Here is a 23,664-nt window from a genome sequence, read left to right as displayed (position 1 = left end):
CCTGTCTCTTTATTTGGTTTGAGGATAAGTGAGACATGTGGAACCTTCCCCTTGGGGGTAGTTCCTTGAATTCCAGGAGATAACCCTGAGAAACTATTTCTAGCACCCAGGGATCCTGAACATCTCTTGCCCAAGCCTGAGCAAAGAGAGAGAGTCTGCCCCCCACTAGATCCGGTCCCGGATCGGGGGCTACTCCTTCATGCTGTTTTGTTAGCAGCGGCAGGCTTCTTGGCCTGCTTACCCTTGTTCCAGCCTTGTATCGGTTTCCGGGCTGGTTTGGGTTGTGAGGCATTACCCTCTTGCCTAGAGGATGCAGAATTAGAGGTCGGTCCGTTCCTGAAATTGCGAAAGGAACGAAAATTAGACTTATTTTTAGCCTTGAAAGACCTATCTTGTGGAAGGGCGTGGCCCTTTCCCCCAGTGATGTCTGAAATAATCTCTTTCAATTCTGGTCCAAATAGAGTTTTACCTTTGAAAGGGATGTTAAGCAATTTCGTCTTGGATGACAAATCCGCTGACCAAGACTTTAGCCAAAGTGCTCTGCGCGCCACGATAGCAAACCCTGAATTTTTCGCCGCTAATCTAGCTAATTGCAAAGCGGCATCTAAAATAAAAGAGTTAGCCAATTTAAGTGCGTGAACTCTGTCCATAACCTCCTCATACGGAGTCTCTCTACTGAGCGACTTTTCTAGTTCCTCGAACCAGAACCACGCTGCTGTAGTGACAGGAACAATGCACGAAATTGGTTGTAGAAGGTAACCTTGCTGTACAAAAATCTTTTTAAGCAAACCTTCCAATTTTTTATCCATAGGATCTTTGAAAGCACAACTATCTTCGATAGGAATAGTAGTGCGTTTGTTTAGAGTAGAAACTGCCCCCTCGACCTTAGGGACTGTCTGCCATAAGTCCTTTCTGGGGTCGACCATAGGAAATAATTTCTTAAATATAGGGGGGGGAACAAAAGGTATGCCAGGCTTTTCCCACTCCTTATTTACTATGTCCGCCACCCGCTTGGGTATAGGAAAAGCGTCGGGGTGCACCGGAACCTCTAGGAACTTGTCCATCTTGCATAATTTCTCTGGAATGACCAAGTTGTCACAATCATCCAGAGTAGATAACACCTCCTTAAGCAGTGCGCGGAGATGTTCTAATTTAAATTTAAATGTCACAACATCAGGTTCAGCTTGCTGAGAAATCTTTCCTGAATCTGAGATTTCTCCATCTGACAAAACCTCCCTCATGGCCCCTTCAGATTGGTGTGAGGGTATGACAGAACAATTATCATCAGCGCCCTCCTGCTCCTCAGTGTTTAAAGCAGAGCAATCGCGCTTTCTCTGATAAGTAGGCATTTTGGATAAAATATTTGCTATGGAGTTATCCATTACAGCCGTTAATTGTTGCATGGTAATAAGCATTGGCGCACTAGATGTACTAGGGGCCTCCTGCATGGGCAAAACTGGTGTAGACACAGTAGGAGATGATGTAGTATCATGTTTACTCCCTACATCTGAGGAATCATCTTGGGCAATTTCATTATCTGTGGCAGTACTGTCCTTACTTTGTTTGGACGCTATGGCACAATTATCACATAAATTTAAATGGGGAGACACATGGGCTTTCATACATATAGAACATAGCTTATCTGAAGGTACAGACATGTTAAACAGGTTTAAACTTGTCAACAAAGCACAAAAAACGTTTTAAAACAAAACCGTTCCTGTCTCTTTAAATTTTAAACAGAAAACACTTTATTACTGAATATGTGAAAAAGTATGAAGGAATTGTTCAATTACCAAAATTTCACCACAGTGTCTTAAAGCATTAATAGTATTGCACACCAAATTTCAGAGCTTTAACCCTTAAAATAACGGAACCGGAGCCGTTTGTAAATTTAACCCCTATACAGTCCCAGCTATAGTCTTTGCTGAGACCCAACCAAGCCCAGAGGGGAATACGATACCAATTGACGCCTTCTAGAAGCTTTTCCAGCAATTTTTAGATCCTCACACATGCATCTGCATGCCCTGCTCTCAAAAAACAACTGTGCAGTAATGGCGCGAAAATGAGGCTCAGTCTATAACTAGGAAGGCCCCCTGACTGGAAAAGGTGTCTAACACAGTGCCTGCCGTTTAATAAACGTTCCCAAAGTTTACAAATGCAAATTGTCAGCATAAATATGCATAAAATGCCCAAATAAAGCAATCGATTTAGCCCATAAGAATGTCTACCAGTTTTTTAGCCCATAATAAGCCCTTTATTCTGTTTGTTTGACTAAGAAAATGGCTTACCGGTCCCCATGAGGGGAAATGACAGCCTTCCAGCATTACATGGTCTTGTTAGAAATATGGCTAGTCATACCTTAAGCAGAAAAGTCTGCTAACTGTTTCCTCCAACTGAAGTTACTTCATCTCAACAGTCCTATGTGGAAACAGCAATCAATTTTAGTTACTGTCTGCTAAAATCATCTTCCTCTCACAAACAGAAATCTTCATCCTTTTCTGTTTCAGAGTAAATAGTACATACCAGCACTATTTTAAAATAACAAACACTTGATAGAAGAATAAAAAACTACATTTAAACACCAAAAAACTCTTAACCATCTCCGTGGAGATGTTGCCTGTGCAACGGCAAAGAGAATGACTGGGGTGTGCGGAGCCTAGGAGGGACTATATGGCCAGCTTTGCTGGGACTCTTTGCCATTTCCTGTTGGGGAAGAGAATATCCCACAAGTAAGGATGACGCCGTGGACCGGACACACCAATGTTGGAGAAATTGTACTCTTAGAGGTCAAGATTTTCAACTGTCAAAATACTTGCCTATTTTAGGGACTCCAGACTTTACACCTGGGTTATACAACGTGGTATTTAAAAATTGGAGACAAAAAGGGATAGTGTATTTTTCTCAGATAATGTCATTGGATAGGGGGATAATACAAACTTATGAGGTTATAGCAAGGAATTTTCATCTACCAGCAAATAATTTTTTTGCATATTTGCAAGTCAGAAGCTTTCTCTCAGAAATGCTATGGAAGCATAGATTGGTTTGGGATCCAGGAATTGAATCAGGATTTAAATTATACAAGGCGGGGAAACATGCATTATCCTACTGGTATCAGGGAATAAAGGCAGTGTCAGGGGAAATTCATCTGGATAAGCTAAAAGAGAAATTATTAAGAAACTTTGGATCAATACAAAGGGAGGAAATTATACAGAGCTTCAAGCGGGCCAGAGAAGCAACATTACTAGTGAGCTGGAGGGAATCCCAGTTTAAATTAATGAACAACTTTTACCTTACATATAGAATAGCCAAATGGCGGCAGGGAGGGCAGAAAGAGAATTGTTCAAAATGTAATCATGTGAAGGCAGGGTTGAAACACTGCCTCTGGGAATGCCCGAAGATCGGGCAATTTTGGGGTAAAGTGCAATATTGGTTAAACAGATTTTTGCAGGAAAGGGTTGAAATCCTCCCAAGTGATGTATTTTTTTAAGGAAAGATTCCAGACCAATAGGGGATAGGTTACTTATAAATATGGCCATTTTGGCCGCGCATAATTTAATCTTTAGGAACTGGAGATCCCCTGGTTCCCCTAGGCTGGTAGAGTTTATAAGTAACATGAAATTACAGATGATAATAGAAAGACAAGGCTTAACGCGTGCTGCTGAAGAATAGTTTAGAAGGTTCTTCGATAAATGGAAAGATATAATCCTATCGTGGCCACGCGAAACACAGAGGCAGTTTATTGCTCCATTAAGGAGCTCGCCTTTTATGATCATGCTGATTGCAGAGGAAGTACTGCCCTACCATTGGTTATAAAAGTCTAGGAGGGAGGTATCGGTCTGCCACGGCGGTTATAATTAATTTCACCCCCCCCTTTTTTTTGTGTGCCCCTTTTCAAGAGCACTGTATACAGATACTGAGATTTATTTTTGGTTTGGAGGTTATTTTTTTAGGAGATTATATGGGGAAAAAAAATAAAAAAAGAAGGAAAAAAAAGAAGGAAAAAACAGAATCCATTGTCTGGGATAAGTTGAGTAGGAAACTTGTTATGTTTGCTTATATACAGTACAAACCATGTGCAAAGGTGTTTTTATTTTTTCTCTGGTATGAGAAGGTACTATGTATATGATATGCTATTTTCTTTTTTTCTTTCTTTACTTGTCCCGTGTCATTTGATCATGAGATTTTCTTTTTTGTTATTTGATGGATTCTCAATAAAATTGATTTAAAAAAAAAACTTTTAACAAGTAATACTTTACAACAATGTACCCTTCGCTTTCACCCTGGCGGAGTGTACAAGCCTGCCTCGTGCACATGCTGGGTACACAGTGGTCTCATGGACATGCCAAACACACTTAACGAGGAGGACATTCTTCAATAAAATAGACTTCTCATTCTGTAGTCCAGCAACGCCTCTAACAGGCGTGTATTTTCCTGATCAAAAATTCCCCCACCGGGCATTACAGCCAATCACAAACTATCCCATGTGGGATTTGTGAAAATGTATAGTTAAAGAGCATCTGGAACAAAGTGAGCATACACAGGTACAAGGTAAGTATGTGTGAGTCTCTGGGACAAGGTGATCATAAACAGGTAGCAGGTAAGTATGCTTTTGCTTCAAAGGAACCAGAAACAAGAATGGAAGGCAATAACTCAGCCCAGAGTGGTGGGCTGAGTGATCTTTTATAGTAAAAAAGGGAGGTGAAGGGCTGAATTTAGCATGGATAGGCTTACCATAATTTTTAGAGGTGAAACTGGGACCACCTGGTGCGGTGCCAGTGGGGGTGTGGTCAGGAGCATGGTCAAGGGGGCGTGGCAATTACCGATCCTTTTAAAGTAGTAGCTTTTATGTGTGTAATGTTTCGTGTATACTCTACCCTTCCTTAGTCAAACAAGTGAATCACACAGTTTAAATAGACCATAACACCACCCCCTAGTGAAAAAGGCACCGTTACATTGTCATGGCAAATAAATCATTCATCTATATCTCAGATGCTAAATAATGCCAAACATCAAGCATAATTATCACTTTATCAATTTCACAATTTAATATCTGCAGTGTAATATGTGTTTTATGTGTCTAATTAAGGAACAGAGCCAAATACTGATAAGGCATAAATACAACATTGAATGAAATAAGTAAAAAAGAAACACGTACCAGCTAAAGCTACTCTATACCATAATGCAGGAAGATTATAGCCAAAATGCTATCCTGCATGAAGTAAAGCAAGATCCACGCCAAAAATCCTGCCTGTCTGTACTTCCTAGTCATACCCATATGAATCCCCTAAAGGTGTATTACCGGCGATGTCACCAGGGGTCGGGGGGTGTTAAATTCTTAGAAAAATAAACCAAGTAGTACTACAAAATTAAAAAAAAACCTATGCTGCTCACTCAGCCTGTATTACTAAATGTAAACTTTGAAGGACACGAACGTTAAAGGGCCACTAAACCCAAATTTTTTCTTTCATGAATCAGATAGAGAATACAATTTTAAACAACATTCCAATTTACTTCTATTATCTATTGCTTCATTTTTTTAGATATCCTTTGTTGAAGGAATAGCAATGCACATGGGTGAGCCAATCACACGAGGCATCTATGTGCAGCAACCAATCAGCAACTACTGATCCTATCTAGATATGCTTTTCAGCAAAGCATGTCAAGAAAATAAAACAAATGAGATAATAAAAGTAAATTACAAAGTTGTTTAAAATTGCATACTCTTTCTAAACCGTGAAAGAAAAAAAATGGGTTTCATGTCCCTTTAAGCTAAGCAGGGCTGTATGTAACAAAGTACCAGTATCCAACTATGCTGGAGAGCCACAGTCCAGTCATTTTGAATAATGTGTCTGGGTTTCAGGTGGGCTGAAACCCAGACACATGATTTGAAACCTGGAGGTGTCGACCCTAGTGGGACAGAATGAACAACTGGGTGGGACACTGGGACAGCACCTCCAAACCGGGACAATCCCAGTAAAAGTGGGACTTCTGGTAAGCCTAAGCATGGAACACAATTAAGGGTTTATGGCCTTAGGAGGTGTGTGAATGTGTGTGTGTGTTAGGTTGCAACTTTGTTGCAGTTTGTAGGGAGGGCTTTACTTACAGCTCTTCTGAGGCTTAAGGCCTTTTTTCTTCTTTCTTTTTTCTTCTTTTATACTCCATGGAGTTTCTTCCAGCCTCCCACCCAGTTGATGGCAGCATTTATTGTCTCAGCTCCCTTGTGGTGGCTTTAGAGTCCTGGCAAGAGTCGACCCACATTTTTGGTAATACCTGATAATGTAGAAGTTCCCCTTTAGATACAGCATGTTGTACAACCCACTAAACTAAGGGCCCTTATGGTTGAAGTAGTGTTGCACCCTAGAATATTCTGGCATCAGACAGAGAGCAGGGAGGAGTGACAGCCATTGTGGGGGGATCTATATCCTTAGGATGCTTCTCCTGAGTGTGCAGTGGGCAAACATCTTGAGTAAGTTGCCTCTGTCTGGTAGGACATTTTAGCTATGTTCCACACCATGTCAGCATGCCTGGACCTATAACCAGCTAGGCAGGGGTTAGGTTAGGTTAGGATTGGACTGCCACCATACTGATTGATAATTTGCAAAAGTTTGCGTTCATGTTTTTCCTGGTTAATCAAGTTTAGTGCATTAATAAACAACCAGTGTGTCGTTTTACCTTCCAAATCTCTTTGTCTGTGTGGTTATTTGTTTATTTGCTTTGTTAGTTTTAGGTATTTTGTTTCACACTTACGACAATAGGTCATTTGATACCTTATGGCTCAGTGGCAGCCATTAACATGGTGATCATTTTATAACAATAGATTATAAACCTCATAGTTTGATACAGTAGAAGTAAACACAGGCATTGTATAATCTGCAGAGCTCACTAACACTCATGTTTTATTTACTTACAGGAGAAAAAGGAGAACCTGGAAAATCTGATTCAATATATGGTGAGTGACAAGGTTGATAACCATGGGGGATATTTATCAAAGGTCTGTTGGACCTGATTCGACAGTGCGGATCAGGTCCGACAGACATCGCTAAATGCGGAGAGCAATACGCTCTCCGTATTCAGCATTGCACCAGCAGCTCTTGTGAGCTGCTGGTGCAACTCTGCCCCTGCAGATTCGCGGCCAATTAGCCGCCAGCAGGGGGTGTCAATCAACCCGATCGTACTCGATCGGGTTGAATTCCGGCGATGTCTGTCCTCCTGCTCAGAGCAAGCGGAAAGGGTTATGGAGCAGCGGTCTTTAGACCGCTGCTTCATAACTGCTGTTTCTGGCGAGTCTGAAGACTCGCCAGAAACACGGGCCACAAACTCCATACGGAGCTTTATAAATGGGCCTTTAACTCTTCACTATACCACCAAACCAGATTTTGCCTAACCTGAAGATTGCCGGCTGCAGTGCTGCCCCTCCAATACAGTTACTCTTGTGTCCCACTTCTCCATGTGGCACTAATCCTATCTGCCTTTGCACCATTTGCCTCATACTCCTCTTTACTATAACTGTTCCTGTCCTATTTGAAACTTTGGGTGCAATGCATATGTTTGTTTATCATATATATGATGATCTGTTTATTCAACTTTGGGGGTAGATTGCAGCATCCACTGCTTGGTAAATCTACCCACTAAGTTTCCGGCTCACCGGAAACTTAAGTTAAGAAGCAGCGGTCATAAGGCCGCTGCTCCTTAACTCGTCCACCACCTTTTAGGTGGCGGACTGCCATCATCCCGATCCGATACAATCGGGATGATTGAAACCTCCTGCTAGCAGCTGATTGGCCGCGAATGTGCAGGGGGCGGCATTGCACAAGCATTTTACAAGAAATGCTTGTGCAATGTTAAATACTGATAGCGTAATGCTGAAGGAATTTACCGCTACAGCGAATCATGACCGCACGCCATTTGATAAATGTACCCTAAAGTCTATTTGTATAGATCTTTCAATGTTTGTTTTGATTAATAGAATTTCTTTAATCAATTTATTTACAATGCCTGTGAATGATATTACATGCATTTGGAACGGTTGGACACCCCTGCTTCACTACTAATAGATCACTGATAACATGAGACACATGTCATGCTCAGTAGATATTATGGGGCCGACTTACTATGCCCCAAATGGGGCCAACTCGCCCTTTTTCCGCGTGAGCCTTCAGGCTCGCCGGAAACAGGAGTTAACTGGATCCACCGCCTCGCATACAATCGGGTTGATTGACACCCCCAGCTAGCGGCTTTGGTGTCAATCAATTGGCCGCAAATCTGCAGGGGGCGGCATTGCACAAGCAGTTCACTAGAACTGCTTGTGCAATGCTGAATGCTGCATTCAGCAATGTCTGGTGGACATTATACGCTGCAGCGTATCATGTCCGCCAGACATTAATAAATCACCCCCTATATCCTCAACGCATTGCAGAAAACTCTTCTATTGAGCAGTAGACACAGCCATAAGAATAACATCATCTGTGTTTGCCTAATGTCATTCCCACTCCCAATAGCACTGTAAATACGTTCAACTGACATCTATCCCTGTCCGGGAATGACCTGTACAGTTTGAGTTTCCATTTGTATGTCTGAGTTTCAAGCTGTGTCAGACCCAGACATGTCTGGGTTTAATGGGAAATGGCCACATCAAAAAAGGTGATGTTGTGCATTTGCAACATACTGCACATGCCTACAGTTAGTTCTCTTTCAGTGTGTGTGTCTTTGTGTGTGAAAATGTGTGTGATTTACTGTGCACACCAGGCAGATACCACAGGCACAGCTGTGAAAAGTAAACTGTTTGCCGGGCACTGTGCCTGCCCTACACCAGCCCTGATTCCACCACCGGTGACGGCCCAGGTGGAAATTGCTTCCCTGCACCCAGCCCAGTCCACCTGTTATGCAGCATAGTTGTGATATCCTATGAGTCAGTACAGGCCAAGCAGAGTCAGGAAAGGTCATAGGGGGGCTGAGGCTTACTATGGTGTAGATGTGGTGGTTAAGGGGCATGGTTTGCAGCCCCTGGTTCCATTTTGTGCAACTGGGACATTTATATGGTAGGAAGAATGGTATGAGGGACAGTAGGACAGAAATGGTACCATCCTAGAAAATGCAGGACAGTTGGGAGCGCAGCCTATTGTGCCGCCCTTCCAAAACACATAAAGGCATGTCCACTTTTATAATGAATTCCATCCTATCGTAGCAGTAGGTTCTTACTAATCTCCCTTCATAACAAGGCCACAGAAAAAGAAGCAACCTACAGAAGGAAGGGGGAGGTAGAGCTGGAGATTCTTGCTCGTTCTGGACATGATGTCTCTACCATTAGTCCTCTACCCTTAAAGGGAAAGTAAACACCTTGTAATTATGAGATTTTTCTGCAGTCTTGCAATAAACTAATATACTGGTTAAAGGGACACTCAATCAAAATTAAACTTCCATTATTCAGATAGAGCATGCTATTTTAACCCCTTAACGACCAAGGACGTACGCCACACGTCCTCAAAAAAAATACAGTTAATGACCGAGGACGTGTGGCGTACGTCCTTGGTCTGGAAAGCAGCTGGAAGCGATCCTGCTCGCTTCCAGCTGCTTTCTGGTTATTGCAGTGATGCCTCGATATGGAGGCATCCTGCAATAACCCCCCTTGGCCATCCGATGCAGAGAGAGCCACTCTGTGGCCCTCTCTGCACCGGACATCGGTGGCCGGTATCGTTGGTGGGTGGGAGCTTATGTGGGAGGCGGGTGGGCGGCCATCGGTGCTCAGTGTGGAGTGGAGGGGGGCGGGATCGGGGGCGGGAGCTACGGGGGCACGCACGGGGGTGGTGGGCGTTCGCGTGCACAGGGCGGGAGCGGGTGGGAACCGCTACACTACAGAAAAAAAAGGTTAAAAGTTAAAAACACCAATACAGTAAAATATAATCTAAGGGACCTGGAAGGGGTTGGGGGTTGGTCTCGGTGGGGGGGGAAAGCTACACTACAGAAAAGGGAATTTTTTTTAAAAAAAAAGGCACATTTTGTTACAAAACTGGGTACTGGCAGACAGCTGCCAGTACCCAAGATGGCGCCCATTATTGCAGAGGGGAAGGGTTAGAGAGCAGTTTGGTGGGGGATCAGTGAGGTTGGGGTCTAAGGGGGGATCCTACACATCAGCATATGTAAATATGCTTTTTTTTTTTTTTTTTAAAAAGGGCCAAATACCTTTTATTTTAGTACTGGCAGAGTTTCTGCCAGTACTTAAGATGGCGGGGACAATTGTGGGGTGGGGGAGGGAAGAGAGCTGTTTGGGAGGGATCAGGGGGTCTGATGTTTCAGGTGGGAGGCTGAGCTCTACACTAAAGCTAAAATTAACCCTGCAAGCTCCCTACAAGCTACATAATTAACCCCTTCACTGCTAGCCATAATACACGTGTGATGCGCAGCGGCATTTAGAGGCCTTCTAATTACCAAAAAGCAATGCCAAAGCCATATATGTCTGCTTACAACCATTTGTGCCATAATTGCAGAAGCTGTTTGTAAATAATTTCAGTGAGAAACCTAAAATTGAGAAAAAATTAACGTTTTTTTTAATTTGATCGCATTTGGCGGTGAAATGGTGGCATGAAATATACCAAAATTGGCCTAGATCAATACTTGGGGTTGTCTACTACACTACACTAAAGCTAAAACTACCCCAAAAAGCTCCCTACATGCTCCCTAATTAACCCCTTCACTGCTGGGCATAATACACGTGTGGTGCGCAGTGGCATTTAGCGGCCTTCTAATTACCAAAAAGCAACACCAAAGTCATATATGTCTGCTATTTCTGAACAAAGGGGATCCCAGAGAAGAATTTACAACCATTTATGCCATAATTGCACAAGCTGTTTGTAAATAATTTAAGTTAGAAACCAAAAGTTTGTGAAAAAATTTGTGAAAAGTGAACGATTTTTTTGTATTTGATTGCATTTGGCGGTGAAATGGTGGCATGAAATATACCAAAATGGGCCTAGATCAATACTTTGGGTTGTCTACTAAAAAAAATATATATACATGTCAATGGATATTCAGAGATTCCTGAAAGATATCAGTGCTCTAATGTAACTATCGCTAATTTTGAAAAGAAATGGTTTGGAAATAGCAAAGTGCTACTTGTATTTATGGCCCTATAGTTTACAAAAAAAAGCAAAGAACATGTAAACATTGGGTATTTCTAAACTCAGGACAAAATTTAGAAACTATTTAGCATGGGTGTTTTTTGGTGGTTGTAGATGTGTAACAGATTTTGGGGGTCAAAGTTAGAAAAAGTGTGTTTTTTTCCATTTTTTCCTCATATTTTATAAAATTTTTTATAGTAAATTATAAGATATGATGAAAATAATGGTATCTTTAGAAAGTCCATTTAATGGCGAGAAAAACGATATATAATATGTGTGGGTACAGTAAATGAGTAAGAGGAAAATTACAGCTAAACACAAACACCTCAAAAATGTAAAAATAGCCTTGGTCCCAAACGGACAGAAAATGGAAAAGTGCTGTGGTCATTAAGGGGTTAAACAACTTTCGAATTTACTCCCATTAACAAAATGTGCACAGTCTTTTTTTATTTAAACTTTTTGTGTCACCAGCTCCTACTGAGCATGTGCAAGAATAAGTGTGTATGCATTTGTGAATGGCTGATGGCTGTCACATGGTACGTGTATGCATTTGTGATTGGCTGATGGCTGTCACATGGTACAGGGGGAGTGGAAAAAGACATAACTTTTAAAATTGTCAGTGCTATTGCATTGTCTTGTTATCTTGCATTTGTTGATTATGCAAATCTACTACGTTGACTGGTCCTTTAAGTTTGAAAATGTTTAGAATACATTATCACCTTGGTTATTTTTCAGTAGTCAAACTCCGCCCACCACTTGCCTTATTTGGAGGAGCCAATCAGGACTGGTTACTGAAGTAGACACAGCTAGCTATGCTTGTTATGGTTGATCACAATTCTTTAGAAGCGCTTATCAAATTACTATTTTACTACACATAATCAGAGATTTTATATTACAATCTCAAATTTTTTTCTGAAATTCTGACCCAACCCATTCTCCCACCAGTAAACCATTTTACCAAGCCTCAGTGAGGTCAATAAACCACTGCGTATAATGTATTCATATGTGGGTTCCCTGTTCTAGTGGAGGTTTTTATGCTTCTTTTCTTTATGTCATAGTTGCAAGGAACTGTAAGGAGCTGCTGGATCAGGGGATGGTTCTAAGTGACTGGTACACAATCTACCCAGATGGAGAACAACCACTGAAGGTCCTGTGTGATCTGCACACGGATGGAGGAGGGTGGATTGTAAGTGAGCAGCAAATAACACTCCCTTATAAATAAAAATTCAACTGTAATCAAAATGATCTCCACCATTTCCTTCAAGAATTCTATAAAACCAGATTTATAACAAACATACGGCTAGATTACAAATTTTGAACGCTATAGGGAAATTAACGAACGCAACAAAAATCCCCTATAGCGCTGCCTTTACAAGTTTTTCAAAAGCTGTCTTGTGCGTGCGATATGGGGTTTTTAAACTCCATACCGCACCAAAAACAAGCGCTGTTTTGACGTGCTCGTGCACGCTTTCCCCATAGACATCAATGAGGAGAGCGTGTCAGAAAAAAGTCTAACACCTGCGATCGCGGAAAGAAAAGCTCCGTAACGCAGCCTGTCTATGGGGAAAAAGAAAATAACGTTTAAACCTAACATAAACCCTACGTCTAAACACCCCTAATCTGCCGCTCCCGATATCTTCGCCACTATACTAAAGTTATTAACCCCTATTCCGCCACGCCCCAACATCGCCGCCACTATATTAAAATTATTAACCCCTACATCGCCGCAACTAAATAAAGTTATTAACCTCTAAACCTCTGGCCTCCCACATCACTACCCCTAAATAAACCTATTAACCCCTAAACCGCCAGCCCCCCACATCGCAACAATCTAAATTAAACTATTAACCCCTACACCTACCCCTAACCCTACCCCTAAACCTAACCCTAACACCCCCTAACTTTAACATAATTAAAATAGATCTAAATTAAACTTACAATAATTAACTAAGTAATACCTATTTAAAACTAAATACGTACTTACCTGTGATATAAAACATAAGCTAGATACAATATAACTAATAGTTATATTGTAGCTAGCTTAGGTTTTATTTTTATTTCACAGGTAAGTTTGTATTTATTTTAACTAGGTAGACTAGTTAGTAAATAGTTATTAACTATTTAATAACTTCCTAGTTAAAATAAATACAAACTTACCTGTGAAATAAAACCTAAGCTACCTTATATTAAAACCTAAAATTACAAAAAATAAAAAACTACCATTACAAAAAATTAAAAAAAACACCATTACAAAAAAAAAAAAGCCTAATCTAGAATAAACTACCAAGGGCTCTTAAAAGGGCCTTTTGTAGGGCATTGCCCTAAGTTATAGTGTAAGCAAGGAGGAGCGGATTCCCATGTAGTAAGATAAAAAGTTCTTTATTTCAAAAAATAATTAAAAATTGCAAACGGGGCAACAGACAAGGAAAACAGGTGCAAAACAGGCGTGACACCTATGGGCTTACATGTTTCGGCGCTTAGCCGTAATCATAGCCCCAGGTGTAACATTTTGCAGTGAGATTAAGAGAAGTGCACAGAAAACTGATTGGTTAAAAAATGTACAAACAACACGCCTATTTACACAACAGTAAAATGATTAGAGATTAACCCTAAATGCCGTGAAAGCTCGCAAGCATCACCAAATCTAAAGATAGATAAAAGAACAAGGGAAAAAGAAGGGGAAAATAAAGAAGAAGAGGGAAATACGAAAGTGAAATAGAAAGAAAAAGAGAGAGAAAATAAATAATTAAAAGCCAAAAGCGGAAACCATATGATGGAAATAAGCAAAACAAAGGCAAAGAAACACAAAACAAGAAATGTATACATATAAATAATTCTAACCCTGACATTTTGCTTAAGCATGAAATGTAAATTTAGATAATACCATGATTATGTAATAATAGTGGTAATACATTCCCTTTCTTATTAATATAGTGAAAAAGGTATTGCTCTCCGTTTAGAAAATATATGTATATGAAGCATGTAGGTGGCGATGAGTTGTGAAGGGCTCATTAGATTATTCCCAGAAGTTGATGAGATCGTATTTTGAGTTTAAACCCAAAGGGAGTCTGGTTTTTAAGGTAAAAATCCAGAACACCTCTCTTTTGGCCAGCGTCTCATCTAAGTTACCTCCTCTATTGGGGATTTTAGCTTTTTCTATAGCTGCCCATCTGAAGGTATCTAAACTACTTTTATGTTTGGTGACAAAATGTTGGACCAATGGGGTAGACGATTTACCTTTGGATATGGTGGAAAAATGTTCCCTAATTCTAGAGTTGACATCCCTAGAGGTCAACCCTATGTATTGCACCTTGCACGCTGTACACAAAATTAGGTACACCACGTAGGTACTTTGACAATTTAGACATGTCTTAATGGGGTAAGTCTGACCAGTAACTGTGGAGGAAAATGTAGGTGTAGTAAGGACATAGTCACAGGGCTTACATTTACGGTGGCCACATTTATACATCCCCACATGTTGTAGCCATGAGCTGGTGGAATTTTGTTTTTGTTTGAGTTGTGTGGGGGCCAGGATAGATGCAAGCGTAGGACACTTTTTATAAGAGCATCTGAACCCATTTTTGACAGTCTCCTGTAGTTTGTCATCGGCAGCAAGTAAGGGGAAATGTTTCCTGATAATGGTACATATCTGTGAATATTGTTCGCTGAAGGTTGTCACAAAGTGGACTTTATTGTGAGTCTCAGAACTCTTCTTTGATTTGTCACATAGCAAGGTAGTTCTGTCCATTTTGTCTACTTGTTGTCTAGCTGTTTTTATATGTGTGCGAGTGTACTTTCTTTCCTTAAGCCTCTTTTCCAGACTGTTGGCCTCCTGTATGTAATCTGATGTCATACTACAATTCCGTTTTAGGCGGACAAATTGTCCCTTAGCTACTGCAGAAGCAGTATTAGACGGATGACAACTGGACACATGCAGGAGGGTATTGCCCGTGATGGGCTTACGGTAGACTGTAGTGTGTATAGATCCCCTGGCATCTCCAGTGAGAGTCAAGTCTAGGTAGTTGATGGACCTAGAGTCTGAGACAAAGGTAAAGCTGAGACTAAGGTCATTAGTGTTGAGGTGTTCTATAAAAGAAGGAATTTGTATTTTCGGTCCAGACCATATCAATAATAGGTCGTCTATATATCTCTGGTAAAAACAGATGGATGATTTGAAAGGATTACCATCTCCAAAGATGTGGTATTGTTCCCATTTCCCAAGGTATAAGTTGGCATACGAGGGGGCATATTTGGCCCCCATCGCCGTACCACACTTTTGGAGAAAGTATTTTCCTTCAAATGCGAAGAAATTGTGTGTCAAAAGAAAAGTTAAAACCCGCACAATATATGCCTGAAAGTCTTGTGTGTAGTCAGTAGCAGTAGCAAGAAAGTACTCAACCGCCTCAATGCCCTTTATATGGGGAATAGTGGAATAAAGGGAGACCACATCAACAGAGATCCAAGTGTAATTTTGTTCCCATTTGAGGTCAGTGAGGAGGTTGAGTATATGTTTGGAGTCACGGGTGTAAGATGGTAATGCTAGTACCAAAGGCTGGAGAATAGCATCCAGCCATTGGGATAGGCGCTCCAGTAGTGAGTCAACTCCGCTCACTATTGGACGACCCCTGACAACTTCCAAGGATTTGTGAACTTTTGGAAACAGATGGAATAGTGGCATTTTCGGATTTGATACAGAGAGATAAGAAGCTGTATTAGCATCAATGTAGCCATATTCTACGCCGTCATCCAAAATGTCAGTAAGAATAGTTCTGTATTCGTTGGTAGGATTGTGTGATAAAGTGACATAATCATGTGAGTTACTTAATTGTCGGTTAGCCTCTGCTAGGTAGTCAGTTTTGTCCATAACAACTATGGTGCCGCCTTTATCGGCAGGGCGTACCACCAATTGGTCATTGTGTTGAAGCATGTTAAGTGCTTGTCTGAGTCTGTAGGGAAGATTAGGGGGTGACCTATCACAGCTTGACTTTAGTCTCAGTAAATCAGCCTCGACACGAGAATAAAAAGTCTCGATAACTGTACCCCTGCTTTGGATAGGATAAAATGAAGATTTATCCTTAAAGGAAGTGCCACTGTTAACAGCTCCTAAGGTGCTGTCTGTTTCCAAAGCAAGATTCTGTAGTGAGATTACATCACATGTTTCCAAAAAGGTCAGATTATGCGAAGCTTGTATAGTGTTAGTGCGTACTGGTTGGATAGGTTCAGGTTGGGTGGCAGGAGTGTCACAAAAGTGTTTTTTTAGGGTGATATTTCGAATGAATTTGTTAAAATCTATCATCGTCTGAAACAGGTCAAATTGGTAGGTGGGAGCAAAACCCAAACCTAAGCTTAACAGCTCGACTTGATCATTTGTTAGTTGGGTAGACGATAGGTTTATAACATTATTCATTTGTATTTTGTCTGACTGCGATTTGTCCTCACTGGATATCTCTCCTGATTGAGTGTGGCTCGTGCAGATGAACCCCCCACCCCCTGAGGCGGCTGGCCCATGGGAAAAACCTGATCAAGCAAAGACTGTTCTTGTATTGCTGAGTTACCACCATGTTGTGCTTTAGTGGCCATTGTGCTCTGAGTAGGTGTATATTTGGAAACTATGAGCTGCGAATTGTGCATATCCCTATCTTTGGAGTTAGTAGATAATTGTATTAAAGTATTAGTTCCGGGTACTAAAGTATTTTTCAGAATACCCGATTGTGAGTTGGATGCAGTATTCATTAGAGTGTTAGTATCAGTCATTTCCTCTGTACCTGACGTGTATTCATCTGATGACCTATCAGTGTCACTGTCAGAGAAGGTTACTTGTTTCGATTGTTTGTGTCTATTTCTATGTCTGCGTTGTCCTCTATGGTTATTGGATCGTGGCAAACTGCGTCTATAATCAGACCGCTGCTTCCTATTCCAGATATAGACAGAGTTTTTAAGATAATCTGTCTTATCTCTAAGGAATTTCGTATGTTTATTCTCCATGATAATTTGTTTGCCACGAACCAATGATTGTTGTAAGATGTTATCAAATTTTGGAAAATCTGGATCAATGCTGCGTGTGTTAAGTTCGATTTGTAAACTATCAATTTCAGCTTTAATAGTATTTAGTTGGTATGTTCTATAACGTATTAATAAAGACATTAATTGAAAAGAGCATTCAGTGAGAACATTGTTCCAATCATTCACAAAATCCTGGTCAGAGGTGTCAACCTCAAATGTAGGAAATTTAAGTAATCTGAGGCCTCTGGGAATCATCTTGGCCTTAATATAGGACTGGAAGGTCCAGATGTCCCACTGAGCTTTTGTCTCCTTAAATAATAAAGTCTCCATAGTATCGAAGAGGAAGCTCAGTGAGAGACTTGATTTATCATCTGAAAAGATTTTATCACAGTCCAAAGATGGATTAGTGCGAGCTGTTGCAGGCATAAGGGAGAAAAACTGTTGTACTGTTGCTGTGCCCTCCATTATGAGTAAGAAATATATATAAATAGGTGTATTAATGTCCATATATTATGAAACAGTCTTTATATAGGTAGAAAGCCCTCTGTAGACAACAGATCTGAGTGTACCGGGTATCACCAGTAATACCCTAAATGAAAATAGTAGGGAAGAGGGTTTGTACACTCACAGATATGTGTCTATGCTGTATAAATTGTAATTCACATGTGGAGTAAGCATATCTCAAAACAATGCAAATCAATATCCAGATATATATGCAGATTAAGGTTGGTCCCGGGATTTGAGTCCAACTGCCCCCCACTCACCGGTCAGCTGATAGACTGGTTCTCTTCACCCACCCGGGGGTGAGCCGTCCGTGAATAAAGGAAACTCCAAAGGCCACCTGGGGAACTCCAAAAAATGCGTGTTAGCCGGAACCTATCTTCGGCATATACAAACGCATCCGCATCTGCGCTGGTGTCCCTGTGGAATGGTAGAGTAAGAAGACAGACGGCAATCCGTGCAAGTTGGCGACAATCCAAACTGCTCTCCTCGGCATTCAGCGTGTACGTGCGTGAGTATCGGGGGGCGTGGTGCAGTAGTCTTCACCCGGGATGACAACGAAAGCAGGGCTGTAGTGATGGGTATCCTAGTCTGGTGTTAAGTCGTAGTGTAAGCAAGGAGGAGCGGATTCCCATGTAGTAAGATAAAAAGTTCTTTATTTCAAAAAATAATTAAAAATTGCAAACGGGGCAACAGACAAGGAAAACAGGTGCAAAACAGGCGTGACACCTATGGGCTTACATGTTTCGGCGCTTAGCCGTAATCATAGCCCCAGGTGTAACATTTTGCAGTGAGATTAAGAGAAGTGCACAGAAAACTGATTGGTTAAAAAATGTACAAACAACACGCCTATTTACACAACAGTAAAATGATTAGAGATTAACCCTAAATGCCGTGAAAGCTCGCAAGCATCACCAAATCTAAAGATAGATAAAAGAACAAGGGAAAAAGAAGGGGAAAATAAAGAAGAAGAGGGAAATACGAAAGTGAAATAGAAAGAAAAAGAGAGAGAAAATAAATAATTAAAAGCCAAAAGCGGAAACCATATGATGGAAATAAGCAAAACAAAGGCAAAGAAACACAAAACAAGAAATGTATACATATAAATAATTCTAACCCTGACATTTTGCTTAAGCATGAAATGTAAATTTAGATAATACCATGATTATGTAATAATAGTGGTAATACATTCCCTTTCTTATTAATATAGTGAAAAAGGTATTGCTCTCCGTTTAGAAAATATATGTATATGAAGCATGTAGGTGGCGATGAGTTGTGAAGGGCTCATTAGATTATTCCCAGAAGTTGATGAGATCGTATTTTGAGTTTAAACCCAAAGGGAGTCTGGTTTTTACTGCACCACGCCCCCCGATACTCACGCACGTACACGCTGAATGCCGAGGAGAGCAGTTTGGATTGTCGCCAACTTGCACGGATTGCCGTCTGTCTTCTTACTCTACCATTCCACAGGGACACCAGCGCAGATGCGGATGCGTTTGTATATGCCGAAGATAGGTTCCGGCTAACACGCATTTTTTGGAGTTCCCCAGGTGGCCTTTGGAGTTTCCTTTATTCACGGACGGCTCACCCCCGGGTGGGTGAAGAGAACCAGTCTATCAGCTGACCGGTGAGTGGGGGGCAGTTGGACTCAAATCCCGGGACCAACCTTAATCTGCATATATATCTGGATATTGATTTGCATTGTTTTGAGATATGCTTACTCCACATGTGAATTACAATTTATACAGCATAGACACATATCTGTGAGTGTACAAACCCTCTTCCCTACTATTTTCATTTAGGGTATTACTGGTGATACCCGGTACACTCAGATCTGTTGTCTACAGAGGGCTTTCTACCTATATAAAGACTGTTTCATAATATATGGACATTAATACACCTATTTATATATATTTCTTACTCATAATGGAGGGCACAGCAACAGTACAACAGTTTTTCTCCCTTATGCCTGCAACAGCTCGCACTAATCCATCTTTGGACTGTGATAAAATCTTTTCAGATGATAAATCAAGTCTCTCACTGAGCTTCCTCTTCGATACTATGGAGACTTTATTATTTAAGGAGACAAAAGCTCAGTGGGACATCTGGACCTTCCAGTCCTATATTAAGGCCAAGATGATTCCCAGAGGCCTCAGATTACTTAAATTTCCTACATTTGAGGTTGACACCTCTGACCAGGATTTTGTGAATGATTGGAACAATGTTCTCACTGAATGCTCTTTTCAATTAATGTCTTTATTAATACGTTATAGAACATACCAACTAAATACTATTAAAGCTGAAATTGATAGTTTACAAATCGAACTTAACACACGCAGCATTGATCCAGATTTTCCAAAATTTGATAACATCTTACAACAATCATTGGTTCGTGGCAAACAAATTATCATGGAGAATAAACATACGAAATTCCTTAGAGATAAGACAGATTATCTTAAAAACTCTGTCTATATCTGGAATAGGAAGCAGCGGTCTGATTATAGACGCAGTTTGCCACGATCCAATAACCATAGAGGACAACGCAGACATAGAAATAGACACAAACAATCGAAACAAGTAACCTTCTCTGACAGTGACACTGATAGGTCATCAGATGAATACACGTCAGGTACAGAGGAAATGACTGATACTAACACTCTAATGAATACTGCATCCAACTCACAATCGGGTATTCTGAAAAATACTTTAGTACCCGGAACTAATACTTTAATACAATTATCTACTAACTCCAAAGATAGGGATATGCACAATTCGCAGCTCATAGTTTCCAAATATACACCTACTCAGAGCACAATGGCCACTAAAGCACAACATGGTGGTAACTCAGCAATACAAGAACAGTCTTTGCTTGATCAGGTTTTTCCCATGGGCCAGCCGCCTCAGGGGGTGGGGGGTTCATCTGCACGAGCCACACTCAATCAGGAGAGATATCCAGTGAGGACAAATCGCAGTCAGACAAAATACAAATGAATAATGTTATAAACCTATCGTCTACCCAACTAACAAATGATCAAGTCGAGCTGTTAAGCTTAGGTTTGGGTTTTGCTCCCACCTACCAATTTGACCTGTTTCAGACGATGATAGATTTTAACAAATTCATTCGAAATATCACCCTAAAAAAACACTTTTGTGACACTCCTGCCACCCAACCTGAACCTATCCAACCAGTACGCACTAACACTATACAAGCTTCGCATAATCTGACCTTTTTGGAAACATGTGATGTAATCTCACTACAGAATCTTGCTTTGGAAACAGACAGCACCTTAGGAGCTGTTAACAGTGGCACTTCCTTTAAGGATAAATCTTCATTTTATCCTATCCAAAGCAGGGGTACAGTTATCGAGACTTTTTATTCTCGTGTCGAGGCTGATTTACTGAGACTAAAGTCAAGCTGTGATAGGTCACCCCCTAATCTTCCCTACAGACTCAGACAAGCACTTAACATGCTTCAACACAATGACCAATTGGTGGTACGCCCTGCCGATAAAGGCGGCACCATAGTTGTTATGGACAAAACTGACTACCTAGCAGAGGCTAACCGACAATTAAGTAACTCACATGATTATGTCACTTTATCACACAATCCTACCAACGAATACAGAACTATTCTTACTGACATTTTGGATGACGGCGTAGAATATGGCTACATTGATGCTAATACAGCTTCTTATCTCTCTGTATCAAATCCGAAAATGCCACTATTCCATCTGTTTCCAAAAGTTCACAAATCCTTGGAAGTTGTCAGGGGTCGTCCAATAGTGAGCGGAGTTGACTCACTACTGGAGCGCCTATCCCAATGGCTGGATGCTATTCTCCAGCCTTTGGTACTAGCATTACCATCTTACACCCGTGACTCCAAACATATACTCAACCTCCTCACTGACCTCAAATGGGAACAAAATTACACTTGGATCTCTGTTGATGTGGTCTCCCTTTATTCCACTATTCCCCATATAAAGGGCATTGAGGCGGTTGAGTACTTTCTTGCTACTGCTACTGACTACACACAAGACTTTCAGGCATATATTGTGCGGGTTTTAACTTTTCTTTTGACACACAATTTCTTCGCATTTGAAGGAAAATACTTTCTCCAAAAGTGTGGTACGGCGATGGGGGCCAAATATGCCCCCTCGTATGCCAACTTATACCTTGGGAAATGGGAACAATACCACATCTTTGGAGATGGTAATCCTTTCAAATCATCCATCTGTTTTTACCAGAGATATATAGACGACCTATTATTGATATGGTCTGGACCGAAAATACAAATTCCTTCTTTTATAGAACACCTCAACACTAATGACCTTAGTCTCAGCTTTACCTTTGTCTCAGACTCTAGGTCCATCAACTACCTAGACTTGACTCTCACTGGAGATGCCAGGGGATCTATACACACTACAGTCTACCGTAAGCCCATCACGGGCAATACCCTCCTGCATGCGTCCAGTTGTCATCCGTCTAATACTGCTTCTGCAGTAGCTAAGGGACAATTTGTCCGCCTAAAACGGAATTGTAGTATGACATCAGATTACATACAGGAGGCCAACAGTCTGGAAAAGAGGCTTAAGGAAAGAAAGTACACTCGCACACATATAAAAACAGCTAGACAACAAGTAGACAAAATGGACAGAACTACCTTGCTATGTGACAAATCAAAGAAGAGTTCTGAGACTCACAATAAAGTCCACTTTGTGACAACCTTCAGCGAACAATATTCACAGATATGTACCATTATCAGGAAACATTTCCCCTTACTTGCTGCCGATGACAAACTACAGGAGACTGTCAAAAATGGGTTCAGATGCTCTTATAAAAAGTGTCCTACGCTTGCATCTATCCTGGCCCCCACACAACTCAAACAAAAACAAAATTCCACCAGCTCATGGCTACAACATGTGGGGATGTATAAATGTGGCCACCGTAAATGTAAGCCCTGTGACTATGTCCTTACTACACCTACATTTTCCTCCACAGTTACTGGTCAGACTTACCCCATTAAGACATGTCTAAATTGTCAAAGTACCTACGTGGTGTACCTAATTTTGTGTACAGCGTGCAAGGTGCAATACATAGGGTTGACCTCTAGGGATGTCAACTCTAGAATTAGGGAACATTTTTCCACCATATCCAAAGGTAAATCGTCTACCCCATTGGTCCAACATTTTGTCACCAAACATAAAAGTAGTTTAGATACCTTCAGATGGGCAGCTATAGAAAAAGCTAAAATCCCCAATAGAGGAGGTAACTTAGATGAGACGCTGGCCAAAAGAGAGGTGTTCTGGATTTTTACCTTAAAAACCAGACTCCCTTTGGGTTTAAACTCAAAATACGATCTCATCAACTTCTGGGAATAATCTAATGAGCCCTTCACAACTCATCGCCACCTACATGCTTCATATACATATATTTTCTAAACGGAGAGCAATACCTTTTTCACTATATTAATAAGAAAGGGAATGTATTACCACTATTATTACATAATCATGGTATTATCTAAATTTACATTTCATGCTTAAGCAAAATGTCAGGGTTAGAATTATTTATATGTATACATTTCTTGTTTTGTGTTTCTTTGCCTTTGTTTTGCTTATTTCCATCATATGGTTTCCGCTTTTGGCTTTTAATTATTTATTTTCTCTCTCTTTTTCTTTCTATTTCACTTTCGTATTTCCCTCTTCTTCTTTATTTTCCCCTTCTTTTTCCCTTGTTCTTTTATCTATCTTTAGATTTGGTGATGCTTGCGAGCTTTCACGGCATTTAGGGTTAATCTCTAATCATTTTACTGTTGTGTAAATAGGCGTGTTGTTTGTACATTTTTTAACCAATCAGTTTTCTGTGCACTTCTCTTAATCTCACTGCAAAATGTTACACCTGGGGCTATGATTACGGCTAAGCGCCGAAACATGTAAGCCCATAGGTGTCACGCCTGTTTTGCACCTGTTTTCCTTGTCTGTTGCCCCGTTTGCAATTTTTAATTATTTTTTGAAATAAAGAACTTTTTATCTTACTACATGGGAATCCG

The 23,664-nt window shown here is 40.7% G+C and overlaps 1 protein-coding gene across 1 annotated transcript in view; it reads left to right on the top strand.

Moving 5' to 3' along the window:
* The window catches only part of LOC128642669 (ficolin-1-like), a 129,245-nt gene that overhangs the window by 47,274 nt on the left and 58,307 nt on the right, over positions 1-23,664 (top strand). The window contains exons 6-7 of the mRNA XM_053695451.1: positions 6,911-6,949; positions 12,173-12,300. Of these exons, the coding sequence (XP_053551426.1) occupies positions 6,911-6,949; positions 12,173-12,300 (167 nt within the window). The remainder of the gene's footprint in view (positions 1-6,910; positions 6,950-12,172; positions 12,301-23,664) is intronic.

Source organism: Bombina bombina, chromosome 12, assembly GCF_027579735.1.
Source record: "Bombina bombina isolate aBomBom1 chromosome 12, aBomBom1.pri, whole genome shotgun sequence".
Taxonomy (NCBI): Eukaryota; Metazoa; Chordata; class Amphibia; order Anura; family Bombinatoridae; genus Bombina; species Bombina bombina.
Note: the sequence above shows the minus strand (reverse complement) of the source record. Positions and strands in the feature narration are given on the sequence as shown.